General features: G+C 48.2%; 4 protein-coding genes across 4 annotated transcripts; 2 read left to right on the forward strand and 2 right to left on the reverse strand.

Moving 5' to 3' along the window:
- Window positions 1–1,980: 1,980 nt before the first annotated feature.
- On the reverse strand, window positions 1,981–6,122 carry E1B28_008323 (uncharacterized protein). Its single transcript, XM_043153117.1, has 10 exons — window positions 5,789–6,122; window positions 5,163–5,729; window positions 4,417–5,108; window positions 3,884–4,349; window positions 3,622–3,818; window positions 2,760–3,547; window positions 2,557–2,695; window positions 2,391–2,503; window positions 2,222–2,334; window positions 1,981–2,159 (listed from the first exon to the last, which is right to left on the reverse strand). Exons 1-10 carry the CDS (start codon window positions 5,851–5,853, stop codon window positions 2,093–2,095), a joined length of 3,207 nt encoding a protein of 1,068 aa, XP_043008401.1. The 5' UTR covers window positions 5,854–6,122; the 3' UTR covers window positions 1,981–2,092.
- A 3,054-nt stretch (window positions 6,123–9,176) lies between these two features.
- On the forward strand, window positions 9,177–10,897 carry E1B28_008324 (uncharacterized protein). The gene is made up of 3 exons (XM_043153118.1): window positions 9,177–9,405; window positions 9,462–9,754; window positions 9,816–10,897. Exons 1-3 carry the CDS (start codon window positions 9,262–9,264, stop codon window positions 10,717–10,719), a joined length of 1,341 nt encoding a protein of 446 aa, XP_043008402.1. The 5' UTR covers window positions 9,177–9,261; the 3' UTR covers window positions 10,720–10,897.
- A 2,317-nt stretch (window positions 10,898–13,214) lies between these two features.
- E1B28_008325 (uncharacterized protein) lies at window positions 13,215–14,792 on the reverse strand. The gene is made up of 5 exons (XM_043153119.1): window positions 14,406–14,792; window positions 14,221–14,351; window positions 13,990–14,166; window positions 13,762–13,938; window positions 13,215–13,700 (listed from the first exon to the last, which is right to left on the reverse strand). The coding sequence occupies exons 1-5, from the start codon at window positions 14,752–14,754 to the stop codon at window positions 13,407–13,409; spliced, it is 1,128 nt and encodes a 375-aa protein (XP_043008403.1). The 5' UTR covers window positions 14,755–14,792; the 3' UTR covers window positions 13,215–13,406.
- A 243-nt stretch (window positions 14,793–15,035) lies between these two features.
- On the forward strand, window positions 15,036–20,115 carry E1B28_008326 (uncharacterized protein). Its single transcript, XM_043153120.1, has 13 exons — window positions 15,036–15,255; window positions 15,307–15,371; window positions 15,421–16,482; window positions 16,547–16,792; window positions 16,844–17,338; window positions 17,384–17,483; window positions 17,541–17,671; window positions 17,718–18,378; window positions 18,443–18,552; window positions 18,618–18,659; window positions 18,718–18,814; window positions 18,872–19,187; window positions 19,239–20,115. The coding sequence occupies exons 3-13, from the start codon at window positions 16,345–16,347 to the stop codon at window positions 20,029–20,031; spliced, it is 3,129 nt and encodes a 1,042-aa protein (XP_043008404.1). The 5' UTR covers window positions 15,036–15,255; window positions 15,307–15,371; window positions 15,421–16,344; the 3' UTR covers window positions 20,032–20,115.
- Window positions 20,116–20,131: the final 16 nt, after the last annotated feature.

Genomic DNA, 20,131 nt, shown 5'->3' on the forward strand with positions numbered 1-20,131 from the left:
CTTTTTTGGTAATAATTTGTCATCTCTCACTGTCTCCTCTCCCCTTCTCTAACTGTACTGTTTTTCCACAGGTTACAGGTTTTTCTGTGCATGGGACAGGGAGGGAATGGGGTAGGCCACCCTGTACAAAGTTCTGTACACAGTACAAGTCCTCCACCTGCTATTTATGTCACCCACTATACAACATGTACTGATTTGGCACAGAATACTTTCCCCATGGGTTTGTACCTGTAAAATGGGATAGAGCATGGCCATACCTGCAGATAGGGAAGTTGGAACAGCACGGGTTGGTGGGTTTTCCTGTGCATGGGATGGGGCTGGAATGGATTAGTCACCCTGTACAAGTCCCATACCCACCATACTTTTTTCCATGGGTAACGGGTAGGACAGGTGTAATTACGCCTCTGACACAGGATGTTCACAGAACAGGTCATGTGATATGAATACAGTGGGCCAAGGGACACAAACTTTCCCCCCATGGGTGATTCATGCTGTTCACTACCTGCAGAACTCCTACAGAGCACAAGTAAGCAGGTGTATAAACATGCAAAAAAACTCGGCACAAAGGGCCGGGTCATAAGCTTGTATATATAATGGGACAAAGAGACCTGATTATCAGCGATTATCAGCGATTATCTCCAAAAAATGATCTATGCGACAGGACCGGGGTAAATTAAAGCGGAGATCGAAATTTCCTGCGTGCACGACAATGTCCCCTCCCTTTGAGCTACAGTAACATAGTATTTTTCATGTTCCTGTTTATTTATTCCTACTGTTATCTGACATGCATCTATACTTCAACTGTTATGAGATGTAACTTTTATATTCCCACACACTTTTTTGGTAATAATTTGTCATCTCTCACTGTCTCCTCTCCCCTTCTCTAACTGTACTGTTTTTCCACAGGTTACAGGTTTTTCTGTGCATGGGACAGGGAGGGAATGGGGTAGGCCACCCTGTACAAAGTTCTGTACACAGTACAAGTCCTCCACCTGCTATTTATGTCACCCACTATACAACATGTACTGATTTGGCACAGAATACTTTCCCCATGGGTTTGTACCTGTAAAATGGGATAGAGCATGGCCATACCTGCAGATAGGGAAGTTGGAACAGCACGGGTTGGTGGGTTTTCCTGTGCATGGGATGGGGCTGGAATGGATTAGTCACCCTGTACAAGTCCCATACCCACCATACTTTTTTCCATGGGTAACGGGTAGGACAGGTGTAATTACGCCTCTGACACAGGATGTTCACAGAACAGGTCATGTGATATGAATACAGTGGGCCAAGGGACACAAACTTTCCCCCCATGGGTGATTCATGCTGTTCACTACCTGCAGAACTCCTACAGAGCGCAAGTAAGCAGGTGTATAAACATGCAAAAAAACTCGGCACAAAGGGCCGGGTCATAAGCTTGTACTTAGTATGCTTCAATGTGATCCATCGAGCTGTCATCTTGCATAGCCAATAAATTCGGAGGTTAATGGCAGTACTGAGTTAGTCCAATTATACTAATACCCATCGATGGGTCCGTAGTCATCGTAAAATACGTCTTGTCTGAATCCCCCTTGATCGATGCTCCACTGCACGGTGGTACTATTGAAGTTGATGATGATGTAGCCATTGAATAACTGCACAGCGCTTGAATGGAAACATTATCTATTGAAAATGGTGGCAGGACCGCCACGGTCACCATCGATTTCCGTGAAAGATAGAAGATTTTCGCCTTTTACAGAAACGAAGCCCTATTCTTCATTAGTGTCCTCGTCAGAAGGAGCGTCGTGTGACTGATCATGATATGATTGATTTTCACCAATATATTCCGTGACGTGGGCCATCAAAACGAGGCGTTGAATCTCTTCCCGTTCCTCGCCCATGACTAGTATTGACTGTATTGAACAATGAGACCCTTGCGAGAGCAAATAAGACAATTTTGGGACACTTGTACATATACGGGTACAAAATCAAAATACTAATGACTGGTTCTGGTTAGTCTATAGCCACCCAGTAACGACACGTTTATAAATTATCGTATATACGCTATGTAAAGAGCGAAGGGGGAAAAAGAGCGTGGTTCTCTACGTACGTCCTAACACTTGTTCTTAGGCGCCCGATAAAGCCTCAGCAACAACGAGCTACAAACGACAGAAACAGAGCTACAAGACAAGGGTGAGCCAGATGAAACTGAAGAAACTTGCCGAAAAGGAAAAAGACTTACGACAAACACATCGCTAAAGCGGCCCACACCGGATCCAGACGTACATGTCCTGCAGGATAAATGACTCCGGCGGCAATAGGTAGCGCTGCCATATTATAAAACAACGCCCAAGCCTAGGAACTCGATGAATGGGCGGTTGGATGGCACCAAAGGATGAAGCAGTACTCACAAAATTGAACTTCACCCTCCGAATGACTGTCTGTGACAAGTCAACCAGAGTAACGAGTCCACGCAGATCTGGGTTTAACAGAATGAAACTGGCACTAGAAACGGCGACGTCACCTTGACATGGGTTAGGAGTGGGTCCTAGAGGATAACATACAAAGAACACTCACTTCCTGAACCAATAGCAATCCCCACGTCAGCAAGACTCAAAGCAACGGAATCATTTATCCCATCTCCAACCATAGCCACTATCCGCCGGCTTTCTTTTTCAGAGGGTCCTCCTCTCTGAAGCCATTCTATCCTTTCTCCCTGGAATGAATGAATGTCAATCAGCCAAAAGCACTAGAAAGCTTAGCGGGTTTTCCCCCCTTACCTTTTCCTGTGGAAGCACCTCTGCAATAACATTCTCAGGAGAAATTCCAACTTGCTTCGCAACAGCCAACGCCGTCTTCAATCGATCTCCCGAAAGCATCCAAGGAGTGATACCTCTTCGCTTAAACCATGCAACCAAAGCGAAAGCCTCCTCTCTGATCGTATCTGCAATCGCGAATATGACAGCAAGCCGAAACTCAACCTCGGTCCCAACGACGGTGACGGCAACGAAGACGGTGCTTTTGGCCTCGGTATTCCATCGATCGACTTGGACGAGTAACTCCTCGCTAATGGTGACGCCGTGATCTTTCATCCATGCTTCATTCCCGATGATCATAGTACACCGTGGCTCCGCAAAATCAGCCTTCAACCCCCTTCCAGCAGTCTCCTCAAACGACCCACTGCCACCTAGACCCGACGGATTCGGATTCGAATTCGAGATCTTCTTGGAACAATATTTGTGCAACGCAGTGGCCAACGGATGAGAACTATTACTCTCCATATCCCGAACCAGACTAAGAATGACATTGTCGTCTCCCCATGTATCGCGTGCACAGAACACTTCGTCTGTTACCTCTAGTTCGCCTGCGGTCAACGTCCCCGTCTTGTCAAACACGATCGTGTTGATGCGGGAAGCTTCTTGGAAGGCTTCGCCACCTCCTCGTGCTAGTATTCCGTGTTTGGCTGCTAGTCCAGATCCAACAAGTAACGCCGTAGGAGCCGCGAGACCGATACCGCAGGGACAAGCGATGACGAAGACTGCGATGGCAAATTCCAACGACCAGACAGCTACCCAAAAAAAAAAAAAAAAAAAAAAAAAGTTGAGATGAGCACACTTTGCTAGGATGAAGAAACCAACTTACGCCAACCACCAATCTCTGCATCCAGGTAATCAGCAGGAAGTTGTCCCGACAGACCAAGCGAAAGCCATATAACCCAAGTCAAGAGTGCCAAAAGCGTAATCACAGGAACGAAATACCCCGTTATCAAATCGGCAATTTTCTCCATGGGTGCCCGTCTGGCTTGGCCTTCTCGAACGACTTTCATTATCTTGTCCAGCCTGAAAAGAGATTTGAAAAAAATAAATAAATCAGGGACTCGGAGTAAATTTGAATTTTCATTTACATAGTCTGTCCGCCAACTCCAACAACACTGACATGCACGACATTGCCTTTATTGATCGTCCCCAAGAAAACATGCTCTCCTGAGGCTTTTTTGACCGGTCGCGATTCCCCTGTCAGCGAACTCTCATCGAAGAGACCATTTTCGCCCGGAACGATAGTCCCATCTGCGGGTGGCGTGGATCCATGGAGTACCCGGACGGTATCTCCCACTTCAAGCAAATCAACCGGGACTTTTTCCACTTTCCACCCAGGCGCAGCAGAATAGGGGAGAGTAGCGGAAGTGTCTGGGTCAGCTTTCTCAAGGTCGATTTCTTTTGAGGATAAAGTGGGAGTGAGGGTGAAGGTCGACGAAGATGAGGTGTTAGCGGAGGAAGGTATCACGATGAGAGCCTCTGCAGGGCGTAGGGACGCCAATGCGTTGATAGCATCCGCAGTGCGTGATTTGCTGTAGGCTTCGAGATACCGACCTACAAAAAATTCAAATAATCGCGGATCAATCATTTGTGGCGTCCAAGGAAAACGCAGCCGACTTACCACCGAGCAGAAACATAGTCAGGAACACAACGGAATCGAAATAAGTCGTGGTATCACCATTTCCATTCGTCGCAGGAGGTTGTGCCGCAGCGAGACCAAGTAGAGCAATCGAGGCAAAATAAGCAACGGATACGCCAGCGGACACGAGGAGAGGCATGCTCCCAAACCGAGTGAACCGCTCAAGGAACGACGCGGTGCTCCCTCTCTTCCACAGGACGTGTATCTCGATGATGCTCTTTCGATGGAACAACTCGGCGCCGTAGAACATGGCAGGTGTAGCCATGATGAACAAAGCCCATTCCAAACGGGAGACGTTTCCAGCCCACATTGGTTCCATCAGGTACATCTTGACTGGGTCGTGGGGTTTTACCAGGGACATGTATACGATACCGAGAATGAAGGTCGGGATGGCGATGATCACGGTGGCAATGAGACGGATTAAGAGACGGCGTTGTTCACGGAGTCGAATGTTTCGAGACCGTTCTTCGATAGTCGGAGGATGGTAAACTTTGACGGTGAACTCTGGAGATTGGGATACGATTGCGTCTATGATGTGACGTATCGTGAACATTGGTGGCTTGGGCTCGTACGACAAGGTGAGGAGAGGGTCCGAGGAATCGTTCAACGGCTTGGTCACCGTGATGGATGAGCCTAGCTTTTCCAAACTGGCCATTACCCGAGTAGGGCACTTTCTAAAGCGGAGACATGAATGACGTGGTATGACAAGTGCAACGTTGAAAACTCACGAGGAATACATTCCTAGTATTTGCAAGGTCACCGTTCGAGAGACTGTTTGGGGCGCTTCCGACGAAGTGGTGGTGGTGGATGTGGATGAAGGCAAAGGCTTGAGCTCTACGAGAACGGCCTCAAAGCCGCCGTCCTCGATGGCCTCTTTGACTTGAGAGGCGAGATCTTCACGGTCCAGCACAACGGTTGCTGAATTATCGAGGAGATTGACGACAGCGTGGGATACGCCCGGAACATCCTCGAGAGCGCGAGTTATAGAGTTCCTGCACGCCGCGCACGTCATACCCGAGACGGAGAATAAGGCTTTGAACTGGGATGAGGGAGAAGCCTTTTCCGAGGTTAAACTTTTTTGTTGTTGACACGAGGCACATTGTCGAGGGTGGCGAGGCCGCGACGAGTCTGGATGAATAACATCGAAACCAGCATTGGATATGGCGTCCTGGATGGCTTTGGTGGACAGCTCGAGTGAATGATGCACAGAAACGGACTTGAAGTCGTCCGAAACTTTGACGGTCTGGGGCGGGGGAAACAGGGCGGTCAGAGTCTCCTCAAGAGCTCGCACACAGCTGAAGAAGACCTAGTCAGTGATTCCCATCGACGAGGCAAATAAAAGTGGGGAAAAAACCTGGTGCAGTGAAGGTTTCCGATGTGAACGACGGTCACCATAGCACTTGAGGCTGGGGGGTCCATTCTTTTGGGAAATGAAAGGTGTGGACCGAGTACTTTATAGAGTACGAAGAATGGGTTCACTTGGGGTTCGCTTATACGGGATGTCGTGGGGCAAAGAGTGCAAGAGGAACTGAGAGCGAGGTATTATGTACTGAAAATGGCAGTGAGGCATTTTGTGGATGAAACACGGCGGGCGGATGACTCTGTCGGTTGATTGATGACGTTGATGCTTCAAAATCTGAATGCATTTCCAAAGGAACGACCTTGACGAACAACCGAATATGTGGCTCTCAGTGTCTGAGGATGGGATGAAGATCCGATCAATGTTTGTTTCTATCGTTCCTGACTCATGAGTCAATTATGCGTTCTCACAAAGCACGTGTCATGGCGGCCCGTGCTGGTACTAGTTCTCCGCACTGGCCGAGGTTATCTTTCCTCCCCTTGGGGAGGTATATATTGCGAGAATATATCCTGAGAATTCCTCCTGCGCGCGGGTAGGCGAAAATGATGATCTTTCCCGAATTTCCCAAAGCCTCAAACCCAAAATCAGCATGTACTACTCATACCCAAGTATAGACCTGTAACCTTCTCAGTAAATGAACAAGTTACAGAACTGTTGGTGACTGATTCTTCTCCCGCTACTGTACACCGGGTCGACGTCCTCGACTTGACCGATGTGGGCCCCTACCTCGTTGACACAGAGGGGGACAGGCACTGCCAGGTGGTTGAGCCTGAGTGATGCATGGTGGTCGTGCCCGCACGCTGCACCAGACTAATTATCCGAAGTACTAACAGTATGTATCATAAAGCTTAACAACGCCCAGCTAGTGACTAGTTATTTACGACTTTGCGCTTAGCTACTGGTCTAATACCCATGAATGTTGCCATCCACCATCGCCTGAAATCAGCTCCGCGGGTCTGTCAGTTTCTGTTGAGTCGAAAAATATTCTCGGTGGGTCTGGGAATTTAGATTAGATTAGATCATCGGATAAAACCCACCGCCCACAAAACTGCACGTTCAAATTTCAAACGCAGCGCCGGGGCGGCGCCCGTCCAAACTTACGCTTGCTGTAGCATCGTTGCTGTCTGTATACATAGTTGCCCCTTCAACCGAGCTTTCCCATTATACATGAAAACCAAACTTTTCAAACAAGCGCCGACGATCGATATCCAATATACACCCCTACGCCGCGCTGACACTCAAACTCAAACTTTAATGATTCAATCTTTTCTCGCTTTTTCAACGAATCGCATAATGACCACAAAGGAGGAGAACCCCGTCGCCGTTCCTGTCGCAGCAGCAGAGAGCCTTGAAGAACTAGCACACATAAACGGGCCCTATATCATTCATCCATCATGATGTCAATAGCCCTGCCCAGACCAAGTTCTTGCGCGTTAACACCGTGAGTTCTCCGAGTCGATTAACCCCGCACACCTTGTTGAAGGACTCGGATAAGAGGTCTTCCGAAGTTTGACGTGTTTCATATATCGATATTTATAACGCGCTCTTGAATTCCGCGTTCCTTTGAATTCCTGATCTGCCGGTCGCGGCGATTCAAGGCGTCCGAGTCTTTGCCAGAAAGCAATGGGGGAGGAAAAGAAGGTCGTCGCAAGTACGATCTGGCGAGGTGACCCGCCGACTGTACGTAGAGTCGTGGAACAGCCAAAGGCATTCGACGGTAAAATGCGTTATTTCTGTTTTCCGAGTTGGTGTGCGTTCGATGACAAAATAAAAGTCAGGGATCCGATCCCGGGCCAGACTGGCATGACCAAGAAGATATCAAAGTCGAGCGGATTGGGACGAAAGGGTCCACATGACATGACTGCCTCTTGGTACTGTTCCTCCGTACCAGAGATGAGGTTATTGTATTTGTTTGTTGACTGTTAATTCCTTGGGTTTCAAGGCTGAATTTTTGGTATCGCAGACGGTCACCGAGTAGTCGAAAAAGGGGAAGTGGACGCCGGTGGAGTGACTGCGACGGGGTTTCCCACTTACCCGATGGCTATCAGTTATATTTTCTTTTGAAGGAATGGACACGTGTGTGGTACTTGTTGCAGTCGATTTCAAGTTTCTGTTGCCGAGTCGCATCAAGGATCGACACGACCTCGAGTATGAGTTGTCCGTGGGTAACGGTGGATGTGCGCCCCTGGTACCTTCAGACTGAGAGCATGAACAGTCCGGATTCTTTCCAGTCGTGCGACATATAGTATACGACGCGTACGGGAAATTTTTCGGTTGCATGTAAAGTTGGAAGCTGTGCGAAGGCCAGAGCCAGAGGATATTCGACACGTCCAAGATCACGATCTTACTTGGAGGCTGGGAGGGTACCGCAACCGAGATCTGACAGTAAATTTTCATCAGTAGCATTGGCTTTATAACAGTTGATTGCTTACAGGTTGTTTCTAAGCTCCCGAGAGGCGTCGGGAGTTACTCGCGGTGGCTTAGACTTGCCATTAGACGTCGACGTCAACTGACTCCCGACCATATTATGTGCTGTTTTAGCATCACGTCATACCATAGAACAACACGCCGTGGTCTTCGAACGCGGGAACGGTGTGTAGGGAGCTGAGTATGTAAGAAAAAAAAAACCAATCAAAAAAGGGCGCGCACCGGATGAGGGAGAAGGGCCCGAGCACACAACAAAGCGAAGGGGCACCGAGGTTTTACTTTTGATCTAATCTCCGAGCGGTTTGACCTGGTCGAACCCCTTGAAATCAGGGTAAGTAAGAGTAGTAAATGAATAGATGTCAAATGTACAGAGAAGAGGTTATTGAAACAGATCATGGATAATTTCCGTGACGCTCGCGCGGGCGGGAATTTAGTCACCGGAAGATCAACAACGCTCGTTCGCTCTGCCTCTGCAGCGCGGGGACTTTTTAATTAAGGGCCGTGAGGGCTGACGAGGGGCGTCGACGCGCGGACTAGTTTCAAAGCGGCATGATACTCAACTTGTGAGTCTTGAATGCGAGTGAAGGTGTTTGCGGTACCCACGGAATTGGGAATGATATGTCAGAAAGTTAGCCGCCGGTTGTAGGAACGTAGAGTAACCCGCCACGCGTCGAGACAGTATCAACGAGATGTTGAGCAGGACTCGATCATGTGAGTCGCAACTTGCAAGGTGGCAAGTACAAGAGCGTTGTCAATGACAACCAAGACGTGAAAGGCAACGGTCCGCTGAGCCCGGAACTGAACAGTAGTACAGCCCTGCGTGGCCCGTGGGAGGTTTGGATAATTTGGGAATTTGGGTAGAAAATCTAGCGAGATCCGTTGACTCAGATTGTACGCCAAATTGGGATATATGGGATTTGACTTTGGGTCCGATTTGTCGATTTCACATTTCCGACAGGAATCGGACAACGAGGTCTTCGGATGAATGCAATGTCCTTCAAAAGGGCCCTGTGCTTCCAACATTTCTCATCCTGCCCCCAATGTTCTCAACCTCTACCTCATGGACTTCTCTGCCACAAGAAATGAAGCTCGCCGTCATCGAGTCTCTCAGTCTCCAAGACACCAGAGCTCTGTCGTTGGTCGACCGTAGTACATACAACGCTTGTCTACCCGTCACATTCAAGGTGTGTCCTGCTTTCATCTCATTCAGAATCAATCAACTAAACAGATTCTTCTACAGGATGTCAAAATCGACGGATATTCAGCTCTACTCAATTTCCTTCAAAACGTACCACGCAACTATCTGAGTTACATTCGCACACTTCAACTCAGTACTCAATCACAACAACCGACCAGCTTCCATCTCATCACAGAACAAGTCACCTCCCTACTCATTTCCTGCCCGTGCATGGAAGACCTTACTCTTCGGCTCGCTGGCTCGCTCCATCATACTTTAGTCTCATGCTTTTCCCTCCTTTCTGATCTCAAAAACTTGACGATCTGTAACACCGCGATGGAGGATATCAGCCCTCTGTAAGCACATCTCACTTTTGCTTTCCTTTCTTTGCCACTAATCTTGCTCGGATCGGAACAGGAGCGAACGCTTTGTCGTCTTCATCGCCGCCTCCGTCCCGAACTTGCAGACCCTCACTCTCGACCGTATTTCGCGATCGAAACTTCATGCTACCGACCTCAACACCGTGTTCCCTTACGTGCCCCTCGTTTTCGATGATGCCGATATCCCCAATCACCCCATCCTGGGTTCCAACTTGTACCTGCCCTCCCTTCTCCGTATACCTACTCTCCGCGAACTCACTATTCGAGAGACACATCTAGGCGATCCCAGATGGGCCACCGTTCCTGTGGCTTGCCGTCTCGAAGTCTTGGATCTCGGCAGCTGCTACCACGAGAATGAAGACTTCAACCGCGTCTGTATTGAGCGCATTATGGCCGCAGTTGGGCGAACCGTTGATGTGTTCTCTCTCGAAACTGCGGTCTCCGACACTGTATTCGCCAAACCATCCGTTACCCCCATGCAGCGTCTTCGAAAACTCCACATCTCCCCATTCTTCCCCGTGGACAACGTCGTCGACACCATGTCCAACCTCGCCGGATCACCCATTGAAAGTCTTTCCATGCAGTGTTTCGAAGATGACGTTGTTGATATGTGCACGGCCCTTGAAGAATTCCTCAGCTTACGAGTTGAGCGTGGACCAGATTTCTATGGGAAACTCTCACGAATCGATGTAGCTGTTACCGCACAGGATGGCGTCCCGCCCACCGTTGATGATGATGCGGAGGCTATAGACGAACGTTTGAGGGCGACTAAGCGCCTCCAAGAGTTCTGCCATGATTTACGCCTTGCGAGTTACTTCAAGAACGCGGTCCCGTTGCTTACGGGTCCTTCCCGAGGACGGTCCTCTAGTTTCTCTGTTGAACCCAGATGGCCTAGCATCCAGTCCGTGGCTGACGGACGCGGGAGGTCTATGACAATATGAATGATCCTTCCGGGTTTTTTGTGTTTACTCAGGTCCTGTGTTATATCTTTTTAGAGGGACTAGTTTGTGTTTTTTTTTGTTCTTTGGGTCTTTATTCCTTAACTTATTTGGCTTGTATCATCACCTATACCCCGCATTGTACTTCTTTTCTTCCTCGCAAAAAAGGATTTTCCACGTCTTGATTAGGTTTGAACAGCCTCATGACTTGGTTTGACACGAAAACAAAAACAGCTGCAGTTGGTGTGGGTGTTTTTACCTTGTGGCGGTGGGGGGATGTTAGACGCTTGCACTGCTTGCGCCACTTTCTCCACTACATGCGTAGACAACGTGCAAAAAGAGAACTTTGATTGTATGATGAAGGGGAGTTAATTTAAAGGTTCAGAAGAGGAATATGATTGTAGCCATATGCATGTTGGTGGTCTGGATCCGTCAGGTCTAGTTGCCCATCAGAAAGTTGGAGGCGTAGCATTGTGAGCGAACATGATGCTTCGTGAGTCATGATTGTCAACGTTGGAGTTAAGTACTGCTAGTACTACGTGGAAAAACCTTGCCACCATGTTCTCCGAGAGCAATACTAGTGCTTTATATACAGTACATTCGGTAACGTCGGGTGTTACTTGAGTTTTTTTTTAACGAACGAAGAATCCGGGATGCGGAACATAAGTCCGGATTCCTTTTTTCGTTTTCCGAAGGACGTGTCCATGAGTAAAAACGTTGAAGATCTTCCGACGGAGCCTGCAATATACGTAGTTACCCACAGACTGCTGATTTTGATTGTTTGAATTGGAATGCGAAAAGGCTAGAGAGGGACTTGACAGAGTCGTTGTACGTGGCACGGGAGATCCAGATGCAAGTCGTATGCCAGTGTACCTGCGGGTCGTGCAGTGTTGAACTTACTTCTGTGACATATGATGTCGAATCATTGAGAGGGCGCCACTAGTCATAACATGTGAATGATCCTTCACTAGGTCGCTTGACTTTGGGTTACTGTACTAGGAAAATTTACCACCCGTCACTTACGGAGCGAGGCATCCGGGGGGGTGATTCCCGTCCCGAATCCCGTTTTCGGTTTCGACTCGGAGGGGACCTGAGAAATCTTCATGCGTACACCCCGACGGAGCTTTCTTATACCATGATACCCGCAAACTGCGATAATGTCGCTCCTTTGTGTTTGTTGGAACGTGAAAAGCTGGAAAGGAATCGTGCCTTTTGCGGTTGTTCCAGGAACCGTTGGGCATGGCACGGGGAGATCCAGACGCAAGTCGTATATGTACCTGCGGTCGTTCCCAGTTAGAGTAGTGCTGGATGTGATTTTGTACGTAAATTGAGGGCTGGCAGCCAGAACATATCCTTTAACTGGTCATCGACATTGGGTTCCTAGGAAAATTTGTCAACATGTTCTCCGGGAAGGGATTCGAAGAGTACTTTACCTTGGTAAAGTCGGGTTTCAATCGACCGAAAGGCTTACGGAGCGAGGGATCCGGGGTGCGGTACATTTCCGAAATCCTTTTTCGTTCTCAAAGGACCTGAAGGCTGAAAACGTTGAAGGTCCCGGCGAATTACCCACAACCCGGTTGAATAAACTACGGTGAAGGTTCCCGATGCCGCTCCTCGAATGCGAAAAGCTAGAGAGCAATTATACCTTTGCGGTTGTCCAGGAAGCATTAAACATGCCACGAGGAGATCCAGATGCAAGTCGTTTAGATGTACCTGCGGTCGTTCCCATTTAGAGCAGTGTTGGACTCGCTTCCGATATGGCATTGATATTGGTCGCTACTGTCACCATGTTCCCCGGGATTCGAAAGGTTGGTAACGTCGGGTTTTAGTGAACCGTCTCCGTGTAGTCAACGGAGCGAAGCATCCGGAGTGCGGTATATTTCCGAATTCCTCTTCGTTACCGAAGGACCCAGTGAGAATTTTGCGGTAATGCTCCAGGTCTCCCGGCGGGTTACCCAAAACTCGGTTGAATAAAGTAAGAAATGACCGCTTTCGATGTCGCTCCTTGAAGGAAAAGGAATCAAACCCAAATCAAGCCTTTGCGGCTGTTACCCTCAGGAACCGTTGAACGCGGTACGGGGAGATCTGGTGGCTGAAGTGGACGCAGGTTGTACCGCGGTTGTCCTAGTAGAGCTGTGTTGTCCTCGCTTCATGGTGGCCGAGTACCAGAGCCCGAATGGATGGTTGGGGAAAGGTACCTTGTCCCGGGAGTGTCGGAAGTTTAACGGCGGCTTTGAACACAGAGTTCACAGTCAGACGCACGACGGGCGTAGTATAAACAGCATCGTTGGACGTGCATGTACTTCATACGACGGCGGTTTTCCTTTTTTTGTTCTGTTTTTTTTTTTGGAAAAATGAAAATGATCTGTTACTAAAGATCAAAATCACCATGTACTCGGACAGACTTCGTGAAAACGGAGAAAAGTAAACCGTCGTGGCGGGCAGATTCCTCAGTAAGTCGAGATTTTGAGTTTACCAGCTCGAGTACTACGAGTTGAGTGAAGGAGGTGTGACGCTTGCTCAACGGTCCTGTCACAGTCTATTGAACCAGTTTAATAGTTATAAGCTCCCATGAGCCGAATACTCATAGTATCTTGTATTAGGGTACTCTTATGGTAAACAAAAAGCACCAGTTCAAGCTTGGTACTTTATTTTGGCAGGCCCACTACTGGGCACTCCCAACACTTCACTCAGTGCACCGCGGTAGTCTGGGAGAGAGCACCAGATAGTGCCTCGCTCAGGTATTTAGCCGATGATCCATCCGTTGCAAGAACCTCCAGCTGTTCCATGTCCCTCTCGAATGTCTCAATAACCTCTGCAGCACCCGAAAGGCGAAGGACCTTGGCACAGACGTGGTGGAGCTGTAGATAGCGAGGATCTGGCAATTCGGTGTTGTTCTCGCCGTGGTCAACAAACCTGACCTGTTCAGGAACAGGGTATCTATCGTGTATGTTTGCCGGGTACGTGTGGAGATTATATGTGTGCTGATCAGAGGAGCTTGAGAAGGCTGATAGTGGCACTGGAACAAAACAGTAAACCGCTCACCAAATTACCCTTGACAGGCTCAAGCGAAATATAGAGAGAATCGAAGAGCCCGTGAACTCCCGTCCCGAGCGTGAATATGTTGGCAGCACGGTGGATATTTGATCCATTGAGTTCTTCACGAATAGAAATCTCCGCGTATCGTTCAACGAGGGCTGCCGCAGTTGATGCCCACTCGCGCTAAAGAAAAATGAGTGAATGCCGAATAGAGGGATGAAGAAAGGCACGTACCTTTACTGTACAACCTTCCCCAAGTATGTTTTCGTCGTTTGTTTCCCCAAAGATATGTGCAACCTGCGTGAGGCCCCACTGTTTCCCAGCTGGCGGGAACTGGACATAACCCTTTTTCGCGGAATCGATGTCAATAGATCCCGTAATGACACAGCTGAAGCCATCCCGTTCGAGAGCCTGGATCGAAGGGAATCAGGAACACAGCATTTATAGTTGTTCAAACAGTCGTACAATAAGCTTAGCATTTGCAGACTTATGAGGTTCGACTAACGCGACTTCAATGTCGTGAGCCAAAATCGCAAGAGATCTTCGTGGGGAGTGCGATATCATTGGAGTTGGTATAGGGCCTTTTGCATTGCGAACTGATGGATGGATTAGAGTTGCGGGGAAGGGATATGTAAAGTATGACTACGCACACAATCGAATCATTCCTGCAACGTAAAGTTGGGTCAGCGATGCGAGAGCGGCGTAATCGTTTTCTCCAGATTCTTCTTTAATACAGGCATTGATATCTTGTGCCAGGTTTCTTCTTCCCGTAACGGTGGGTGCCTCGATGAGGGCATAGCCCAGACATCTGCCGACAACTAGAGGGGCCCATTTTTCAAGAGGATCCACCGATTGGGGCCGAGTGGTTGTGACGCCTGCGTGCTGAAGGCCCCAGCCTTCGAAGCTTTCTACAGCGAGACATAACGAGTAGGCTCTGTGGATTCCTGCTTCATTAAAAGGGTTGGATGGGAGCGGGATCTCTGCGGGTGGAGGGCTCATTGCAGCATGTGACTTTGTTTTACTGTATTGTGACCGTGACGAAGTCCCTATTTATTTCGCTCTTATACGCTCCTATTTCATTCACGTAGGGTAGCTCCCTCAGTTTGTCGTTGTGACTTACTGAGGTGAGCTATCAATTTACTTATACATCTTATATTATCCTAGTTCTAGCTTTATTACGGGGAATCAGAAATTATTCAGTGCCTCATTTGGACATTTTGCCGTTATTCCCCGAATCACCGGTCAAAAAATGTGACAACGATGACCAAAAAAACGCTACCCATTCTTTACCTTTCTCAGGTCACCATCACCATCCTTTCTCTATCTCGTGCAAAAGAATGCCTAAAGCATGGGAACCCAAAGGCACGGAACTAGGTGCAGGCGACAAGATTGGGGCAGGCGACTCTTATTTGGTCGCAGATGCTCTCGGGGAGGAACTATCAAAGGACATATTCCAGAAAGTCAAGGAAGAAGTGAAATGGGATGTAATGCATCATCGAGGTAACGGGCCCATTTGTAAAAACAGGGCTCTTTAACTGAAACGAGAAAAAGGTGGTGAAGTTCCGCGATTGGTAGCTGTTCAAGGCGAAGTAGCCGCCGATGGGAGGTAGAATCTGGTAGATTGATTTTCCTATCTCGATCGTTCTACTTAAAAAAAATTTTTAGTTTCCCAATCTATCGGCATCCCTCTGATGAATCACCCCCTCTTTGCGAGTTCACCCCCACGGTTTCCCTCATACGGGATCTAGTACAGCAACTTGTTGGGCACCCCGTGAACCATAGTCTCATACAATATTACCGGTCAGGAAAAGACTATATATCCGAACACAGCGACAAGACCATTGATGTTGTTCGAGGCTCCAACATTGTGAACGTCAGTTTAGGCGCTCAGAGGGTAATGACACTCCGCCAAAAAAAGGACCAGACCAGGCATGATGGGGATGGTGGATCGACCGGCAAGCCCGAAAGTTCAAGCTCAGTTTCGACGCGCGTGTCTCAACGTATTCCACTCCCCCACGGATCGATGTTTGTGATGGGCTTGGAAACGAACAAATTATGGTTGCACGGGATCAATCACGATAATCGTCCCGTCAGTGTCAAATCTGATGCAGAGTTGATGCAGGATGGTGGACGAATTAGTCTTACCTTTCGCCATATCGGGACGTATCTGAAAGCAGATCAGAAGAAAATTTACGGACAGGGTGCGACTGGAAAGACGCCACTTGAGGCGAGAGATGTTGTGAACGGTACAGAGGCTGGTGAGCGGTTGATTTGTGCCTTTGGAGAGGAGAATCATAATAGTGCGTTTGATTGGGACAAGTGGTATGGTTCTGGCTTTGACGTTTTGCATTTCACTATCAAACATGTTTGAAACGCCCCTTTTTCCCTTTTTGTATGATACTGATGTTATTCTTTATGCAATTCCCTACACCCTGTGCGCTCGATCGAGTTCTCCACATAATCGCCCGTCATTTTTGGAACCTGCTCGACGCGTGACTTGTTCTGCTACCATATTGATATTCTGTCCCCCAAATTCTGCATCCCTCATCCTGACCTTCCTCCCTCTTTGACCATTCGTTCGCGTGCAGAATGACGCCTTACAAGTTCTTGCCGCAAAAGCGTACAGCTTTATTCAACTTCCTCGAATCGCCAAAACCGACAAAATTACCTCGGACACTCACAGACCCCATCATCGGAGCAAGGGATCATCCACAAGCTTTTATCCTAGTAAGCTAGAGTTTCTATTTGTTTTAAATGCGCATATAAACGCATTAACTCAAACGCGTTTTAGATCAAAGATCCTGAACTGGAACGCGTTTTCAGCGCCACCAAACTCCCATTCGGCGTCCAATTTGAAATCGCTCGCATCGCGAACAATAAAAATAAACAGGAGCAACTCAAAAGTATCAAGGAACATATTCGCGATATCACTGATTCTGGGCAGCGTTCGAGGAACAGGAACGTTGAAGGGGTTACGAGACTTCATCGAAATTTGAAGCTGGAATCGCGTTTTTCACATGCTGAGATAGCTGCTACGGTATGCCATCATGATCATTTCTCCTTCTGCCTCAGTGTCGAATTGTAACAGACACCATGGCTGGCCCTTGACCTCGAAGAGGCGGTCCTCTCCCAAGACCAATATGGTGGTGTCGGTCACAGAAGTCTAAAGGAACTGGGCCTGGACGATATGCAAGGCAAAAAAGAAGCCTCAAATGATCTTTACTTCGGGGACACAGTCGACTTTCTCGCAAAGATGGACAGTCTCACCAAGATTTGCTTGGAGAGGGCTGTTAAAGCACCATCCAATAAACTCAAAAGGCGTTTTGGAAGCACGAGAATTATGAGATGCAAGATCCCGGAGAAGTTGTTGGGGAAAGGGCCGGAGATTGTGAAATTTTTCGAACAGCCTATCGCTTTGTGGAGCTGGGTTTTTCGAGCGTTTTATGCGAAGGATGAATCAGTTTATCTTTTCAGAACTAATGAAACTGTTGACGGTGACGGCCAGATTCAAGAAACAGCCCAAGGACTCTCAGTTCTGAAGCTCGTGGATTGGATCAATTCTCTTGAGTGGAATGGTAGTCAAGTAAGCCGTCGTTTCTTCATTTTTCTCAAACTGATGATCTCGCAGAAAATGTCCAAATGGGCCACTCGTGTATCACTCGTTCTTTCTCCATCTGTACCTGGACCTCTGCTCGAACGCCACGCTATCCACGAGCTCAAGGACATCAGTAAGTGACGACCGGAGCAATTACCGCTTTGGCTGACCCGTTTGATTTGGTCCTCAGTCTCCACTGAAGGTTCTGACCTAACTGACGGCTGTGGCATCGGAAACACTTCTTTCTTCAGAGCCATTCAAGAAAGGTATGGCTTGGCTGGGGCTCCGAATGCCATACAGTTTCGTCTTTATGGAGCAAAGGTACACAATATTTTGACGGTCTGATTCTCTGTTAACCAATTCACAGGGGATGCTACTACTTGACGCACAAACGGAAGACAAGGGGACGCCAGAAATCTGGTTGCGACAATCGCAGATCAAAATTCGCTATTCTGTGAAGCCCGACATTGATCCCTCCCATTTGACTGTCGATATCCTCCGGCTGTCTCGAGTGAGATCACCTGCAAGGCTGTCAACCGAGGTCATCATCAACCTCCATCATAACGGTGTACCGGCGGATGTTTTCAAAGACATCGCAGAAGAAAACTTGAAGGCAAAAATAGAACCCTTTTTCGACTTCGGTGTGGACGAGCAAGATATGACAATGGCAAGTAAACGCCTCTGGAAAACGGCTGAGGAGGCGGAGAATGTTCTCAACGCCGTCAAAGCGCGGCATGATGTTACGACTGTTCGCTTCCGTGGCTACTCAGAGCAGGACAAGGACGCTGATGGTCTGCAAGAAGCAAATGGTGAAGCACAGTCGACCGCGTGGTGGCCGGATCCTTGTTCTGGATGCCCGTCCTCGATTGCGGAGACCATAATGGATCTGTTATTGGCAGGTTTCCATCCCCGGAATTGTACTTTCCTTCGAGATAAGATCTATAGACTCGCGAAGAAGAAAATCGAGATTATGTGTACAAAGCATAATTGGCACATGGCAGCCAGTGCGACTGCGTATGCTGTTCCCGGTAAGAACTTTTGTTTTGTTTTTTATCGCTTTCCAGTCAGAACTGAGTCACATTCGTTTTCTAGATCCGTACGCGGTTTTGGGCCCGAACCAAATATATTTTAGAAGCTCATCGAAGGAGTTTGTTGTCGGAGGTAGTTCTTTAAAAACAGATATCGTCACGGGAGAGGTTCTTGTAAGTATTGTTCTTCGATCTACGCTCCATCTGTAGACTTGAACACTTATTCCTCGTCACCACAGATCACGCGCAGCCCGTGCAAGCTCCCAACAGATGTTCGAAAGGTGGGTTTTACGTTCCGTCTAACGTTTCGGCTGATTTTTGAGCATCAGCATGGACTAGGTGCAATCCATAGATCATCCTGCCCTCGCGAATATACATGACGTTGTCGTGTTTCCCGTAAAAGGCTCTCGTAGGCTTATTGATTTTCTTGCTGGCGGTAGGCAATTTCCTCTTCATACTGCACCTGCTGAAATACTCAAAAAAATAATATCAGGGGACTATGACGGAGACAGGGTTACGGTCATATGGAACCCCGCACTTGTGGCGCCGTTTACTAACTCGCCCGACAAGTTCTCAGTGGAACCTCCTCACATCAAGCAGTGTTTCAACGAGGAGACAGAAACCGTCAAACAATTCAGCATTCGCCATTATCAACTGTCACACGATAGTGAACGGATTAAGTCGCTGCAAGGATATCTTTTGGGTGGTCTTCAGGACCGATTCCTCGTTGGACTGTATTCCATGCGCCATGACAAGTGGACCTATACGCACGGCCTTCACCACGAACTCACCATCCGCGAGGCTTATATGTGAGCTCCTGATGACCTATTCACCATCCACGTGCTGAATCTCGTTTTAAGGTTTTGCGCCGTTCTAGATTCACTCAAAAGTGGACGCAAACTCCTCCCTGAGGTCCGTCGCCGAGACATCCACTATCCATCGAAAGACGCCGTTCTGCCTTGGAAAACTGTACTGGAAAGAATCTCTCCCCAAACAAATTCAACTCCGTCATTCAAGCAGACTCCAACCAATTCGCTGATTCGTGACCACGGACATTTGGGCCGATTTATCATGGACGAACTCAGCGAGGTTGCAAGAGAGCAGTTCCGTAAATGGACAGCTCGTGCAGAGACCATCTTCGATGCAAAGTCTCAGCAACCCGACAAACGTCAATCAACCTTCATTCTCGGCGCTGACCCAGACCTTTATGGTCCATGGGAGAAAGTCCTAGCGATCGCAAAACGCCGTGCGGACGAGTCGAACCCGGACTACAGCTTGCAGAACGACCTGCAACTTATCCGAAGCCACGTCGAGAGCGTCATGAACAGACCTCACTATTTGAACAAAGGATCTTCTTTCACCGACAAATCAATTGTCTCTCGCCAGGATGAGATACGCGCCTTATCGAGAGAATTTTCACTCCGACCCCAGCTGGTGGATATGAGTTCTATCTGCGATAACGCTACATTGACGCGATTACGTGCGTCCTGCGCATATGCACTTTGTAGAAATAATACCGGCTATCAGTTTCCCTGGGTGGTGGCCTTCCACGAGCTGTGTTTGATGAAGGCAGACTCATCGTCATCATTTAAACCGGTCATAGGTGCATTTGCGGACAGTCTCAATTTGACCAAAGCCGCCACACAGGCTTAGAACGATCGTGAGAGCAGTTTCTTGATTTTGTAAATGTTGTAGGATCTAGTTACTTGAAATGTAGGAAGTGTGGTTGCCTTTGAGGCCTTTAAGGAGCAAC

Source organism: Marasmius oreades, chromosome 5 (genome assembly GCF_018924745.1).
Source record: "Marasmius oreades isolate 03SP1 chromosome 5, whole genome shotgun sequence".
Lineage (NCBI taxonomy): Eukaryota > Fungi > Basidiomycota > Agaricomycetes > Agaricales > Marasmiaceae > Marasmius > Marasmius oreades.